A 17,552-nucleotide genomic window follows, 5' to 3' on the forward strand; every position below is an offset into this window, starting at 1 on the left:
AGCCCATGACTTTACTAGTTTTTGCCTGAGCCTGACAGGTAATGTGCTGGTGGACCCAGGTTATTGTCTGTGGAGATGGTGACAATGGAGAGAGAGAGGGATCTGTTAGAGGTCTAAGCCCATCATGTCTGTGTGGGAATCCCAGCACTCCCTGACTAGGGCCAGGTGATGAGCTGGCCTGGTAGCGACTAAGGAATCATAATCGGGCCAGGAGGTGGTGCACCTGGTTGAGCATACACATGGCAGTGCACAAGGATCCAGGTTCAAGATCCAGAGGGAAAGCTTTGCAAATGGTGAAGTAGTGTTGCAAGTGTCTCTGCCTCTCTCCCTCTCTATCACCCCCTTCCCTCTTGATTTCTGGCTGTTTCTATCAAACAAAATAAAGATAATAAAAAAAAATTTAAAAAGAGTCATCATCAAAGTATGCCAGTCTCTTGCCCTTATTCAGCTTTTGTAGTCCTTACTTTGTCTGACAGGGTTAGCTTTGGAATGATTGAGCGATGTGTAATAGAGGGATGTGTAATAGAAGGGTATCTAGGTCTAAGTAGGAACTGTTTCATTAAGTACTTTAAGGTGTCTTTTTAGGTCTTTCTACTTGCTTGTTTCATTTATTGACTCACTGCAAACTACTGTGCACATTTGCTTTAAGGTATATATTTTCCCCTAGCTTATGGATACCTGTACATATATGCCTTATCTCTTGGGCCCTGGTCTATATCTAGGTTTTGAGGTTTTTGTTAAGAATTGTGCCACCTGAAATGGAATTAAGGAGTTCTATGAACTAGGAAAGGTCTCACCAGAGTAATGAAGCTGAAAGATTGACATTCCATGCCTGACGTCTCTGGACTCACTCTGAAGTGAAGTATGCCGAGGTCGTACTAGTTGGATTGCTTAGGTTGGGATCAGCAGATGTATTATCAGTTGGTGTGAATTGAGAGATGCATGCAGGAAAGTGAGCCCCACCCTACAGGTGCCAGACCTGGAAGAAATATGGGTTTTATAGAGAAAGGGGAAGGTTCCTGCTATCTAAGGGTTTAACAAGGCAATAGATAGTTATTGCTGTAACCAAATTATTTGAGAATTGGGTTAACTTTGAAAATTGCTTTCTTAGCATTTGCTGTATCATACAAAACTTATCATAATTTATGTCCTTTTATGCTATTTACATATAGCTGTATTTTATAAAGTAACGACCCCAGTTGCTTCTGTTCTCCTTGGTCTAAGCTTTTAGGATAGTTAATATTTCAAAGAACAGGTCATCATTACAAATGCAGTAACAATTTGGGCCCACTGTTAAAATTCAATCTGATTACCAATTTGAAGTTTTAAGTGCTTAGATTGACAGAACATATACTCAGAGCTATGGTCTATGCATCAAAAAGTTTGAGACATTCGATCCATTTTTCCCATCTCATATTAAATAGTGATTTATGAGACTATAAGTAAATAGGAGTGTATATTAACACCATTCCCACCACCAAGTCTGTGTCCCTCTCCCCTCCCTCACCCCTCACACCTCAGTGAAGCTGAACGTCTACCCTCACTCTCCACCCAGAGATTTTTACTTTGGTGCCCTACTCCAAACTCAGTCAGATTCTGCTTTGAGTTTCCCTTTATGTTCTTTCTCAACTTCTGTTTGAGTGGGATCATCCCATACTCATCATTGTCTTTCTGACTTACCTCACTTAACATAACTCCTTCTACCTCCATTCAAGGTGGGTCAGAGAAGACGGATTCATTGTTCTTAATAGCTGTGTAGTATTCCATTGTGTATATATACCACAGCTTTCTCAGCCACTCATCTGTTGTTGGGCACCTGGTTTGCTTCCAGGTTTTAGCTATTATTAATTGTGCTGCTATGAACGTAGGTGTACACATACCTTTTTGGTTGGGTGTTATGGTGTACTTGGGATATATCCCTAGGAGAGGAATTGATGGGTCATATGGGAGGTCTATTTATAGTCTTGTGAGGGTTCTCCAGACTACTCTCCACAGGGGTTGGACCAATTTACATTCCCACCGGCAGTGCAGAAGGGTTCCTATGTCCCCACAATTCTCAGCATTTATTGCTGCTGTCCTTTTTGATGTATGCCATTCTCACAGGGGTGAGGTGGTATTTCAATGTCTCTACTTGCATTTCTCTGACAATCAGTGGCCTGGAGCAATTTTTCATTTGTTTTTTAACCTTTTGGATCTCTTCTGTAGTGAATATTCTGTTCATATTCCTCTGCCCATTTTTGGATGGGATCATTTGCTTTTTTGTTGCTAAGTTTGGTGAGCTCTTTGTATATTTTGGTTATTAGTCTCTTGTCTTATGTATGGCATGTGAAGATCTTCTCCCATTCTGTGAGGGGTCTCTTTGGGTGATGGTTTCTTTTGCTGTGCAGAAGCTTTTCAAATTGATATAGTCCCAGTGATTTGTTTTTGTTTTAGTCTTCCTTGCAATTGGGTTTGTATCATCAAAGATGTCCTTGAGGTTTAGGTGGGAAAGTGTTCCACCAGTGTTCTTCTCTAAGTTTTGATATTTTCTGGCCTATCATCCAGGTCCTTGAACCATTTGGAGTTGACTTATTTCTGGTGCGATAAACTGGTTCAGTTTCATACTTCTGCATGTTTCAACCCAATTTTCCCAGCATCATTTATTGAACAGAGCCTTTCTTCCATTTTATAGTTTGGGCCCCTTTATCAAAGATTAGATGTCCATAGGTGTGGGGGTTTAGTTCTGGGCTTTCAATTCTGTTCCACTGGTCTGTGTGCCTATTTTTGTTCCAGTACCGGCTTTTTTGATGATGGCCTTACAGTATAGTTTGAGATCTGGGAATGTGATGCCTCCATATCTGTTTCTTTTCCTCAAGATTGTCTTGGCAATTCTAGGTGTTTTCTGGTTCCAGATGAATGACTGTAGTTTTTGTTCTATTCTGTTAAAGAAATTTGGTGGGACTTTGATGGGTATCACATTGAATTTGTATATAGCTCTGGGTAGAATATTCATTTTGATGATATTAATTCTTGTAATCCATGAGCATAGGATATCTTTCTACTTCTTTGTATGATTTTCTATTTCTTTTTTTTTTCCACTTTTTTTTTCATTTATAAAAAGGAAGCATTGACAAAACCATAGGATAAGAGGGGTACAACAAAACCATAGGATAAGAGGGGTACAACTCCACACAGTTCCCACCACCAGATCTCCGTATCCCATTCCCTCCCCTGATAGCTTTCCTATTCTTTAACCCTCTGGGAGTATGGACCCAAGGTCATTGTGGGATACAGAAGATGGAAGGTCTGGCTTCTGTAATTGCTTCTCCATTGAACATGGGCATTGACAGTTCGATTCATAATGCTTATGCAATCATTTTCTATTTCTTTGAATAGCAACTGATAGTTTTGAGTATACAAGTCTTTCATTTTGGTGAGTACAATACTTGAGTAATAGTTATTGAATTCTCTCAACTTCCACTAGAGGGTAGTCTAATACTATCCTTTTATTTAAATTAAAAATGCTAAGCACTACTCTGAATCTTCTCTATTGCTTAGTTTATTTTCTGTGACTTATTTTAAGAAGCTGTTACCTTCATTTAGAAAAGAAGGTTCTATTAATGTGTAGATAACCAAGTGGTAGAAGAATCACACACACACACACACACACACACACATTTTTAATATCTCTCTCTTTTTTGTTTTTAATCTGACCTCACTTGATATGTTGTGGTGTTTTATCTTCTATACAGAATTTAACAGAGTATCTAACAGACAATTTCCAGCTTTTGATGTTTCATGAAATATCTAGGTCTAGGTAACTTATGATTAAACCTTTCAAAAGTCACATTAACTTTATTTGGATACCATTTATTTCGTTATACAGATCTTACTTGTTCCATAATAACTTTTGCAAGTTGATGCACTTTTTAAAATTCTATATGGCCATTAACCCTGTTAATCTTTTTGAATAAAAGAGTGATCTCGGGAGTCGGGCTGTAGCGCAGCGGGTTAAGCCCAGGTGGCGCAAAGCACATAAGCACATAAGGATCCCGGTTCAAACCCCGGCTCCCCACCTGCAGGGGAGTCGCTTCACAGGCAGTGAAGCAGGTCTGCAGGTGTCTATCTTTCTCTCCCCCTCTCTGTCTTCCCCTCCTCTCTCCGTTTCTCTCTGTCCTATCCAACAACGACAACAACAACAATAATAATTACAACAATAAAAAACAACAAGGGCAACAAAAGGGAATAAATAAATAAAATATTTAATTAAAAAAAAAGTGATCTCAGTATTTGAAGAGTTTTGCCATCTTTTAGTACCTGATCTCTGTGGCCTATGGTTTGCAGACAAAGAAGAGTTCTTTGTTCCCCAAGGCTAATTATTTTGTTAGAAAAGTACTCATTAAGTATGAATTAATTTTAGTGTGTCACTCCACTTTTCATTTATCAGTAGTTATACTACAGATACGTATTTGAAGCAAATGGCACAAAGAAAAATTCCAAACAGAGTCACTCTTCCTCTGGGACAGTCTTCTCACAAAGATTTGTGAAGCTCTTTCCTGCTTCACAGCTGTCAGGCATTCCCAAATGACTTTTCACAATAAAATTCTATCTGTCTTTTCCACTGATCTCTAAATGAGACATATGCTGTTGTTTTAGTGAGCAAAATAGTGAGTGAGGTTTCAGCTTCTTTGTGGAAGTATGTTTGTATCCATAGAGGCCTGCTAATGTTTTATGTACATACATTCTAAATTTGGTTATCAAATTTACACAAATCTGTATTTGTAATAGGAACTGAGCGGTTTATAACTTTGAAATTTCTGCCCATTTAAATATAAAACATTGATAGTAAACATCACATATATCATTTTAACTCTTATTAGAAAAGTTTTAAGTTATATTGGAAGATTAAATAGTTCATTTTGTTTATGCAGTTCTTTATTATTATATTTATTATTATTATTATTACTGGTTTCAAGTCTGTTGGGAGTTAAAATGGGGAATATCTATTGCTTATACTGCTTTTATTATTTATTTTGGTGCTGGGGTCTAACTTAGGACCTCATATAGTTGAGGCATTTCCTTAACCATTAAGTTTTATACATCCTTATCCCATTGCAAATGCTTGGCTTGATAACACTAGCAAAGTATTGGTGTGGTTTAATGTTTTCTGAGTTCTCTGCTCATGTTCAATTTATTCTTTCTCAAAATTTCACTGTTTCCTAATATTCAAATTAGATGAATAGGAATCATAAATTTACTTCCATGGTTATTTTAAATTATAGATTGATAGAATCATTCTGTCTCCAAAAGTGATCCTTAGTTAAATTAATCAAATTAACTATTAAGGGAAACAAAGATGTAAAAATAAAGTCTTCACATTAAGATAGAGATTTCTAAGAGAGGGTGAAATACACAAGTAAGTGTACAGTACCAGTAGAATGTAAGGTATAAAGGTCTGAGGAGCCATTAAAGGGGGAGAGAACTATGCAGGCTATAGAGAGAAAGAACATTGAGTTAAGCCTGAAAAGGGAGATTAGGATTGAGCAGTAGAAGCAAGCAGACATTTCAGACACATGCCAGAGTCTTCAGTGATGAGTGGGCCTGATGGAAAATAATAGTGAATTTGGAAAAGTAGGTTGTGGTTGAGGACTGATTGTCCCCAAATGCTAAGTTATGGAGTTAAGGAGGGTTCTGAAGGTACTCAGAAGCCTTTGAAATTTCTTAAAGGGGAGAATATAACCATAACTTTGGTGGTACTAATAAAATGATCACTGACTCTTCAAACCATTTTAAATCTAAATTAGTCATTCAATACAGACCATGTTGCTGTTGTCCTATTTGGAAGAACATGTGGTTTGTTTCTTTCTTAGTGGTAGTTCCAGGTTGATACTAAACTATTCCATGCTTTTACTTGGTCCTCATTTTATTAACAGAAAAGTGAACTGGAGTGGCAAGTTCATTTTGTACCTAGAAAAGAATTTCACTATGTGAGAAGTTAATTGGCCTGCCTAGGGATCAACTTCATTCAAGTTCCTGGCCTCATTAGCTCTGTAGTTAATCAACAGAGCTAGACTAAATGGAAATTACCATCTGTTGAAGTGAAAATTTAACAAGTAAAAAGAACATACACATTTTCTAATACAGATTATCTATTAACTTTATTATACACTTTCTTTTTTTAGGAAAATCACTTGAAATTTAATCTTTATTACTTTTAAGGAATCTTGAGTCTTAAGACTGCAGCCTCCAGTATAATTTGCAAATATATAAGTGAAATTTTATCTTTTTGGCTTATTATAGCTGTAGGTGACATTTACAATGTGATCCCTACTAGCTTACCCTGAAGTATTAATTCTGTATGATTTTCACAAAATGTAACTAAACTTTATAAAATGTTTTCTCTGTCATTATTGTAGCATTTTATCAATTAATAACTTCCAGCTACTATTGTATATTTTACATACTTTATCTTATAGAACTCTGACAGCTCTGCAAGAAGTGCTTTGTTCATTCTTTTCACTCATTAGTGAGATACTTCATCTGTAAGGGGAAGAACTGGGTTTTTGAGCTTACATTTCACACTCTTTTTTAAAATCATTTTATTGAAGGGTTGGTTATGGTATGCTTCTAATTCTGCTTCTAAAAACCCTTCTGTTTCATTGGTTTAATCCCTCCTGCTTAATACTGTATTCTATTTACATAACCACTGTTAACTAAGCACCCCCCCTCGCCTGCAGGCCCTGCTCTCAGAGGCAGGAATCCCCCCCCCATACTACGTCATGCCCACAGAGACAGGAAACGCCCTTTGAGGCATGAAACGCCCCCAGAGGCAAGAGATGCCCACAGAGGCAGGAAACGCCCTTTTAGGCAATAGATGCCCCCAGAGGCAAGAAATGCCCTTTTGCCTGCTAGGCACTGCTCTTTGAGGCAGGAAACGCCCCCCTCAGGACTCCCTTTGGCATCACACTGGTTCTTGCTGCTTTCCTATCTTGTTCTTCCATGTCTTGTGCCAGTTCTTTTGAAAATGCCTGTACGATATAGGTTTCTGTTCACCCCACACTCCTGATACTATGGCCATTAGTTAAAACGAAAGGGGGAGATGTTGGTATGCTTCTAATTCTGCTTCTAAAACCCCTTCTGTTTCATTGGTTTAATCCCCCCTGCTTAACACTGTATTCTATTTACATAACCACTGTTAACTAAGCACCGCCCTGCCTGCAGGGCATTGGTTTAATCCCCACTGGTTCATGATGTCTTTTTGCTCCGCCCCCTCTCTTAATACACCCTGATTTCCACCAGTCTTTTTTCGCTTCACCCTCTCTATGTCACATCCTGTTTCCACCCTACTTGGCAAGTATATATATAAGGACAGGATTGTGATTAGAGATAGCTTAGATTGTGCTGCATTCCACATGAATAAAGAGATACTGCTTCCCAGCTCAGCCATGAGTCCCTGATCATCTCTCTCTCCCACCTGCGAAGTTTAACCCGGCAGTTTATAGTACAGTTGTTGACACAGGGATACAATTTCTCATCTCCCTATAACTATCTGTAGAACACGCTCACCTCTAACTTAGGTCTCTTTTCATCATCCCTGTATTGTCCCCCCCCCTTTTTTTTTTTGCTTTGGTGAAATATATCTCACCCAGTCCAAATTTTGCTTTTTGTTTTCCCTTTATGCTCTGGTTCCTTAAGTTCTACCTATAAGTGAGAGCATCTTTTTTTTATCTCACACCTTTATTTTTTTTAATTTTTATATTTATTTATTTATTATTGGATAGAGACAGAGAGAAATTGAGGGGGGAGGTAAAGAGGGAGGGAGACAGTGAGACACCTGCGACCCTGCTTCACCACTTATGAAGCTTTCCCCCTGCAGGTGGGGACCAGGGGCTTGAGCCTAGGTCCTTGTGCACTGTAACACATGCACTTAAGTAGGTGCGCCACCACCTAGCCCCTTAATTTTTGTTATTAATAGTTTGTTACAAGATTGTAAGATTACAGTGTATATAGTTTCACACTACATTCACCACTAAAGTTCTGTATCCCTACCCTCCCACCATAGTTCTCATAAGTATTACAGTTTGCTTATTTCTGTTTTGTTTGGATTTTTTTTTTTGGCAAGTTCATGTAAACTAGATCCCTAGATTCCACATGAGTCAAATCATCTGATAGTGTCTTTCATAGTTTTGGTTTTTTTTTACAGTTGAGATATTTTCTTACGTTTTTCTGTTGATGATGCCATGAATTCATAGGGAATGGGTTCCAGCAGCTCTGGTTCCTTTCCATTCGTTCTCACAAAGTGTGCTTCTCTGGGGGCAGGCTGGTGCATCAGTTGAACCCAAGTATCTTTCTCTTTTACTTCCTTTTTTTCCTGATCATTTCCTTTCACATGTTTCAAGAAGCTGTCTCTGCTATTAGACTGCTTAATATATTCAATATGAACATAAATTCTCTTGGTAAGAATCTTGTCCTTGTTTGTTTACAGCAATATCAGTAGCATGCTGGGTAATACAGACTTTTCCAGTTTTGCCATGGTAACATTTGTGGGACATTCCTTTTTGAGCAGTGCCCATTCCCTTTATGTCTACAATATCACCTTTCTTGTAGATTCAGATATGTGTGGCCAAAGGAACAACTCCATATTTTCTAAAAGGCCTAGAGCACATATAGTGGGTTACTTTCTTCTTTCCCTTTATGTTAGTCATTTTGGCAATTTATTAGAAGATGGCTGCTCCAGCTGAAAGCATCTTTACTTATTTTGCTAAACATAATCACCTCCAGTTCCATCCATTTTGTCCCAAAGGACACAATATCATCATTTTTTATTGCAGAGTAGTATTCCATGCTTCAAATACATATCCCATAACTTCTTTGGCCAGTCATCTGTTGATGGGCATTTAGGCTGCTTCTACTCTTTGGCTATTGTGAATAATGCAGCTGTGAACATAAAGATGTATATATCCCTTTGAATTAGTGCTTGTGTGTCCAATGGATAAATGTCTGAGTGATATTTCTGTGTCATAAGGTAATTCCATTTTTATTTGTTTAAGGACTATCCATACGGTCTTCCAAATTGGCTGTACCAGTTTGTATTCCCACCAGCAGTGAAACAGTCTCTCCAACACCTGTCCTTTCCTGGTTTGTTGATGTAAGCCATTTTCTCATGTGTGAATGGTATTTTAGTGTGGTTTTAATTTGCTTTTCTCTAATGATAAGTTAAGTGGAGCATTTCTTCATGTGTCTGTGGGCCATGTGTATCTCTTCTTTAGAAAATTATCTGGTTTTGGCCCACTTTTTAATTGGGTTATTTTTGCTTCTTTTGTACGTCTATCTATAAGAGTCTTTTGTTAGTTGGCCTTGGTTCACCAACATTGTATTGTGTTGCTGCATTTTGCTCTCCCCTTTCCTGTATCTGGTTTTCCCAGTTGTCACTGTGTTCCTGGTTCTATTATAATGCTGATTATCTTATTAAAAGTTGGGATTCCTTTGCTTCTTTTCATATTGGATTCCTCTCAGAAATTTTTGCAGGGGAGGGTTGGTAGTGACAAATTCCTTCAGTTTCTGAATGTTTGAAAAGATTTATTTCTCTCTCATATTTAAAGGATAATTTAGCAGGACATAGACTTTACGGCTGGAATTTTTTATTTTTTTAATATTTAAATATGCCATTCTATTCCTTCCTTGCCTCTAGGGTTTGTGATGAGAAATCTGATGAAAGCCTAATCGTTATGCCTTTGTGACTTTCTTCCTTTGCCTGGCAGCCTGCAGTATTTTTTCCTTGTCTCTGGTTTTGGACAGTTTTACAATATGTCTTGAGGTGTTTCATTTTGGATTCAAAAAATTAGGTGTACATTCACATTCTTGGATTTTTATATATTGAACATTGCTCAAGTATGGACAATTCTATGCTAAAATTTCTTTGAATATTTTTTCCTCTTTCTCTTCTTCCTCAGGGATCCCAATAACTGATGGTATTTTATTGATAAGTGCTTCATTTTTCCTAAACCTTCCCTTTCCAGGAATTTTAAATTCACAGAGTGTGCTAGTTGTGTCTTCTAGTGTTGATGTTCTCTCCTCCTACTGGTTGAATCTATTTCCAAGGCCTCTTACCTCAACCTAAACTGCATTTAAATTATCCTTTAGACCCTGAAGTTCTGTTTGGAGTTTTTTTTCCATACTTTGTAATTTGATTGCTTAGTTCTTGAATTGGTTTTATAATGAGTTTTCTGAACTCCATCTCTGTCATTTTCTCTAGATCTGTGCCTGTCTGGTCATATGAGGCGCTTCGTGTCTGGTCTCATTGCTTCCTGTATGTATCTATCTATCTATCTATCTTCCTTTCTTTCTTTCTTTCTTTCTTTCTTTCTTTCTTTCTTTCTTTCTTTCTTTCCTCATTTAGTGTGGATTTTGTTGTTGTTCCAACAGGAGGCACTGTGGCTAAGGTGTTCAGTTTCCTTGTTTATATATCTTGATGGGGAGGGGAGGTTTTATCCTGAAGTTAATAGGCCAATTCTGTGACCTTGGTGTCAATATAGGGTTTCCCTATTGCTGTTCCAGCCTCTGGGACAGTAGCAGTGGGGACTCACAGTTGTAAACTGGTGAGTTTTTAGGTGGGTTTTTTTTTTTTTTTTTCATTTTAACAGGTTTTTTTTTGTTGTTGTTGTTGCTAAAATTTGACTCTAGAAGTGGTGGCTCAGGCGCCAATCTAATCTGGAGCCTGCTACCTCTAAGTGTCAATTTTTAGTCCTGAGAATCACTCACACACCCCTTTCGTCCTCAAGCTGCATGTGTCTGTACTCACCTCTGGCTTAGGTGATTTTCCCTTCCCCCGCCTGTCTCTGTCTGTCTCTGTCTCTTTCTCTCTCTTTCATTGTTTGCTTTAACGTTGACCTGGAAGTGGTGAGCCTCACTACCAGACTTCCAGTCTGGTGCCAGCCTTCTCAGTGTACATCTTTTAGTCCCGGGAATCACTCCCTTACTCCCTTTCTGTCCATGAGCCAAATGCGTTTATACTCACGTGTGGCATGTTGAGGTTTTGAAGAGATCCTGGTTGTATCTTGTTGAATTTACAGGTCATGTTCCTTGCTTCTACTCCCTCACATCCTTATTTTTAGCCAGTCCTTATAGGCTAAGAATGATGCACATGATACTGAAGGAACTAAATAACTTAGAGTTAAGTGAACTCTATATATTAAATTTAGTTGCTCTACTTATTATTAAAGTGAAATAGCCTTTTAAATAATCCTATTAACTGTTGATCTTTTAAGACTATGTCAAACTAGTTACAAAAAAATGAACTGGATATTGGCTTCTTCGGGGCAAGTATTACTAGCTTCCAGGCTAAGTATCCTAGTTACTTCTCTATTTAATATAACAGCAAAAATCATCTAAATTGTAACTAATATAACATCATATAGTCTGTTTTCCCCCATAACTCCTGATGTACCATTTGTGACATTAAAACTTAGATGATTTTTTATTGATTCAACGTTAGATTTTACAAATTCTTTCATATTGGGCTTTTCATAATCAAATATTGATGTGTGTCTGTGAAGATAGAGTCAAAACTGTTATGGGCTGTATTATCAGTCTTTTCCAAATTTACCTGTGGTTTACAATGATATGTCAATATGATAAAAAGCATCTAAAATGTCTTTATTTATTTATTTATTTAAAAAAGGAGACATTAACAAAAGCATAGGACAGGAGGGGCACAACTCCACACAATTGCCACCACCAGATCTCTATATCCCATCCCCTCCCCTGATAGCTTTCCCATTCTTTATCCCTCTAGGAGTATGGACCCAAGGTCATTGTAGGTTGCAGAAGGTGGAAGGTCTGGCTTCTGTAATTGCTTCCCCACTGAACATGGGCATTGTCTATACTCCCAGTCTGCCTCTCTCTTTCTCTAGTAGGGTGGGTCCCTGGGGAAGCGGAGCTCCAGGACACATGGGTGAGATCGTCTGTACAAGGAAGTATGATCGGCATCATGCTGTCATCTGGACCCTGGTGGCTGAAAAGAGAGTTAACATACAAAGCCGAACAAATTGTTGAACACTAAAATGTCTTGTAAGAGACGTGATAAACTATCACATTTTTACTTTTCAGTAAAATACTGTTTTCCCATGAAATTCATTTCTTTCAGCTCTAAATCCTACCAGCTATGTGAGGGTGGTTTTTTGTTTAAGTGTTTTTTATTTAATTATTAATGAGAAAGATAGGAGGAGAGAGAGGAAGAACCAGATATCACTCTAATGCATGTGCTGCCAGGGACTGAACTCAGGACCTCATGCTTGAGAATCCAATGCTTTATCCCCTGTGCCACCTTCCAGACCACAATTGTTTGTTTTTTAATAAGCATAGATGTTTAATAGAGGGAGTTGGGTGGTTGCACAGCGGGTTAAGCATAGGTGGCACAAAGCACAATGACTAGCATAAGGATCCTGGTTCTAGCCCCTGGCTCCCCACCTGCAGGGGAGCCACTTCACAAGTGGTGAAGTAGGTCTACAGGTGTCTTATCTTTCTCTCCCCCCTCTCTGTCTTCCCCTCCTCTCTGTTTCTCTCTGTCCTATCCAACAATGTCATAAAACAACAAGGGCAACAAAAGGGAATATGGGTGTGTGTGTGTATATACATATATATGTATATATAGAGATGTTTATTAGAGTTAAAACCTAGGATATTAAAATCTAGGATTTTAGAGTATTTATAGATTTTGACTTGATTAAAGATGAATTCAAAATAGTCTCAAACTTCTATCTTAATAAATTTAAATTTTCCAACCCTAAGTTAGGGGCTTCTCACCTATATGCTTTGGAAGCTAATTTAGAATCTCAACATGAGATCTAATGGATAAATCCATTAGAGGCACTATCATTGTATTGTAGCTGTTTAAGTGAAGACTAGAAAGCAACATAGCCAGCATGCTGGCTTCTGCTGCCTCTTCCCCACAGTAGGGCTCTGACTTTCAGTCTTGGGAGTTGAGTTCTTGCTGAGCCTTTCCCTCACTCTCCCTCATCAGTGTTAGATCCCACTTCTTGGCATTTCCATAGTACCTCCTACCTAGTGCTGTCAGGCTGTGTTGTCACTGTCATATGCGTCTTCTCTGCTTTGAACTCTGAGCAAAAGGTCTCTGTTTCATCTTTGTATTCTAATGTCTGGCATGTGAGTGTTCAGTGTTGTATGAGCTCTAAAATCTTTGACTACTAAAGCTTTTCTGTTGTCTGAGAATATAACCAATTATCACCCCTACAACTGTGATTTCTATCATTTAGAAATCATCTTAAGCAGAATATAAAAGGACTCCCTTGTGACTCCTGCCTACCTTCCTATAGCTAGTTGATATTGGGCTTTGTACTGACTTAATTTCTGCAGGCATTAGTCTTGAATCTTTTAAATGAAGGATTTACCTAGATGATTTCCCCATTCCAAAAAACCCACAGGGCTGCATGATCTACAGTTAAGCAGTTAAAGACTGGAGAATTGGGGAACAGAATTCAGAGTCTTTCCCCAATCAACTGCTGCTTAAAAAATAGGGACCTGGGGGTCGGGTGGTGGCACAGTGGGTTAAGCTAATGTGGCGCAAAGCGCAAGGACCAGCGTAAGGATCCTGGTTTGAGCCCCTGGCTCCCCACCTGCTGGGGAGTCGCTTCACAGGCGGTGAAGCAGGTCTGCAGGTGTCTGTCTTTTTCTCCCCCTCTCTGTCTTCCCCTCCTCTCTCCATTTCTCTCTGTCCTATCCAACAATGAACCACGTCAGCAATGGCAATAATAATAACCACAACGAGGCTACAACAACAAGGGCAACAAAAAGGGGGAACAAATGGCCTCCAGGAGCGGTGGATTCATGGTGCAGGCACCGAGCCCAGCAAAAACTCTGGAGGAAAAAAAAATAGGGACCTGCATTTAGTGAAAATTTGTACATCACTGCAGTGCACTGAAGATTTATCTGTATTCTGTGCTAAAACAAAACAAATGTTAAAACAATTTGAATCTCTACTATATTCAGTTTGTTGATGTTTTTGCCATATCCTCATTACATAAAAGTTTATTGGACATATGTATATAGTATGTGGGGGATATTAGATTAGTCAAGATACTATTTCCATATCATCCACTGTAAAGTGTATTTAAAGTACTTTGGAAAAGTTACATACTATATGTTTGAAATACAGAAACAAATAGACCATTTATAGTAGATTTTAGTGTTGGTCAGTACATTTTATTTTACTTAAAGTTTATTAACGAGTATTAAATGCAAAATGATAGTTTCAAACTTGAAACTTTTTTTTCATGACCAAAGAGTCTAAATTTTGATATTGTTTTCTTTTGACTTATATACTTTTCAGCTCATTTAGAGGCTAGTTTTGAGGAAGTAGAAAATCACCTGCTGAATCTGGAGGATTTGTGTGGACAGTGTGAATTAGAAAGATGCAAATACATGCAGTCCCAAAAACTGGAAAATTACAAGAAAAATAAGAGGTGAGTTTGAAAAGTAAGCCACAATGTTAATCACCAACCTTTAAATTTTTCTACAGTACTTTATATGCTACTTTTGAAAAGTTTGGACTGGTAAGAGACAACAATTTCAACATGTAACGCTCATTAACAGTATTTCCAAAATATGACTGTGTGTGTACACCATCATCTGTTGCCATTTTATGGAGATGAGCCCTAAAAAGGATAAAAATTGGAGAGAAACAGAGCATTGGGTAGAGCTTTCCAAGAAAGTAGGAACCTGACCTCAGTCTCTCCAAGTTATAAATGGGATACTTTATTCCATTTTTCTTACTACTAGAGCAGCAGGAAAAGGAACCTGAATCCTGGCTGTGGAAAAGGAGTCAGTAATTTTGACTCTCACCTTTGTAGCATCCTAGTTGTGAGCCCTTAGATTGGTTATTAAATCTCTTTTCATTAGCAGCTTATAGTGAGGATAATGTCTCACAGAATTGTTGTGAGGATTAGATGAAATAATTAATATACAAGTATTTTTAAAAGTTATTTATGATAACTACTAATCATTATACTAATCTACTGGAACTAGAAGAAAAGTCTAAGGGTAGCAAGCTACTAACTAGCTTTAACATACCAACTCATATAGTACCATCTTGGGCTGGGTTGGGAGACTCAAGGTGGACCTGAAATCCATGGTGGGAGGCCTTGGTGACTGGTGAGAGTGCCTGAAACTGACTGACTGTGGTAGGCAGAGCAAGAAGTGGATCAGAAAAGGGAATTGGTAGATGATAGAAAACAAGTAATGAGAATGAAGTCTGGTTGAGGCTGATGAGCAGCATTTTTGGAAGAGAAGAGAAGAATCATTTGGACTGTATATACTACTGATTTTAAGGTTGTTGACAAATTGAGAAGTTCTGTACCTAGGCTATGTAATAAGAGCAGTGGGTTGTGACATGGGCAGGAAGTGCTGTTTACTGGCTTATAAGAGGCCAAAGGGTTCTAATATTTAGGTATTGTGGGTTATCACATGATGTTCGTTTTATTGAATAATGCTAAGTATATAGAGATGAAAACTGAGTATTCACAAAATCACCTAGGGTGAATGTTTATTTTTATTTAGACTTGAATTTTCATTCATTGCTCAAAATTGACAGTATCTTCTCTTAATTTTATTCTTAATTGAAGCTTCTTAAATCAGGCCTGTCATGAATTTTGTTTATCATCAGATTTCCCTCTAGCCATACTGAAATTTCTTTTCTTTTTCTCTTCTTAATTAAGAAATGGTCATTTGAGGGGTTTTTGTTATCATAAAGTACATTTCCACTTCTCCCAGAGAGGTATCAGTACATTTCATCTTCAAACAAACCATCATCTAATTCCACCATAGAGACTTACTAAGGTCCCCAGCCTTGGGGTAACTGTTTAAAATGTAGGCTTCTGCATTGCTATTACTGGAGGGTTCAATTCAAAATCAATTCTAATGGTTTTAAGGCCTAAGTATCTCGAGTGATTTTGACGTAGGTGGTTCAGAGACCACATTTTGAGGGATGAAGTAGGAACAAGGAGTAAGGACTTGGTTGTACACAGGCTCTACATGAGCTCCAGGACGGGGCATAGATAAGAACAGGGGAAATAGTACTGTGTTAACACAGAGGATTTGCTTGTGAGAGGTCACAGATTTGATCACCAGCACCACCAGTAACCAGAGTTGAGTGGTACTCTGGTAAACAGCGACAAAATAAATAAATATAATGTTTTCAAAAGTTAATAAATGTAGTATTTTTTTCCTGGAAATTTTGTCTTTAAATTTCATTTCCCCGCAAGGATTACAGGAAAGTAATAGGGCACCTTTATGAATAGAGTGCTGAGACTGGGATGTAGCATAATTGGTAGAACACACACGTTGCCATGAGCAGAGTAAGAGGTTTGAGCCCTAGGATCACATGTGAACAACATGGACAGTGCTGGAGTAGTTCTGTGAGTGGTGTAGTGGTGCTATGGTGTCTCTCCTCTCTTGCTCTCCTAAATTCGTTAAAACAATAATAATAATAATAATAATAAAGGAATAAAAGTGGCTTAAGGGAGTAGGGCACTAGTGCAGTGGGTTAAGCGCACGTGGTGCAAAGCGCAAGGACCAGTGTAAGGATCCCGGTTCGAGCCCCTGGCTCCCCACCTGCAAGGAAGTCACTTAACAGGCGGTCTACAGGTGTCTTTCTCTCCCCCTCTCTGTCTTCCCTTCCTCTCTCCATTTCTCTCTGTCCTAACAACGACGACATCAATAACAACAACAATGAAAAACAACAAGGGCAACAAAAGGGAAAATAAATATTTTAAAAAAAAATTTTTTTTAAAGTGACTCAAGGAGACTACTCAGTGGTATGCGTGAGGTCTTGAGTTCAGTCCCCAGTGTCACAGACATATGACATACTAGTGTTCAAACAAGGCATTCCTTCTGTACATGGAAATGAAGTGCTCTACCATCTGAGCTATTTCTTTTACCATGAGTTCTATCAGTTTATAATCAACTTGAAGTCTGTAGGTAAAATAGTAGTAAATATTTTTTGATTCTCTTTTTAATATTTATTTATCCCCTTTTGTTGCCCTTGTTTTTATTGTTATAGTTGTTGTTGGAGAGGACAGAGAGAAATGGAAAGAGGAGGGAAGATGGGGGAGAGAAAGATAGACACCTGCAGACCTGCTTCACCACTTGTGAAATGACTCCCCTGCAGATGGGGAGCTGGGGCCTCGAACCAGGATCCTTAAGCCTTAAGCTGGTCCTTGCGCTTTGTGCCACGTGAGTTTAACGCACTGCGCTACTGCCAGACTCCCAGTAGTAAATATTTTATCATCCTGATAAGCCAAAATTTAAAAATTACAGGATTTACTTTATATTTTCAAGCGCGGTGTGAGATTAATGTAAAATGTCACAACAGTTTTAAATCTTAAGAGTTTTAGTGATAAATATCAGAGGTGAGACATTTAAGTGAAGTATAACTTTGCTCTCCAAGACTTTGAAAGATGTGTCTGCCTGGGGCCAAGCTGTGATGCACCCAGTTGAGTGTACATGTTACCATGTACAGTTACCCAGGATCAAGTCCTTGGAAGCAAGTGTCTCTTGTT

The 17,552-nt window shown here is 38.3% G+C and overlaps 1 protein-coding gene across 1 annotated transcript in view; it reads left to right on the forward strand.

The window, feature by feature from the left end:
* DTNBP1 (dystrobrevin binding protein 1) overlaps positions 1-17,552 on the forward strand; it is a 112,668-nt gene that overhangs the window by 31,602 nt on the left and 63,514 nt on the right. The window contains exon 6 of the mRNA XM_007539268.3: positions 14,327-14,459. Coding sequence (XP_007539330.2) covers positions 14,327-14,459 — 133 coding nt within the window. The remainder of the gene's footprint in view (positions 1-14,326; positions 14,460-17,552) is intronic.

This window comes from Erinaceus europaeus, chromosome 4 (genome assembly GCF_950295315.1).
Source record: "Erinaceus europaeus chromosome 4, mEriEur2.1, whole genome shotgun sequence".
NCBI lineage: Eukaryota > Metazoa > Chordata > Mammalia > Eulipotyphla > Erinaceidae > Erinaceus > Erinaceus europaeus.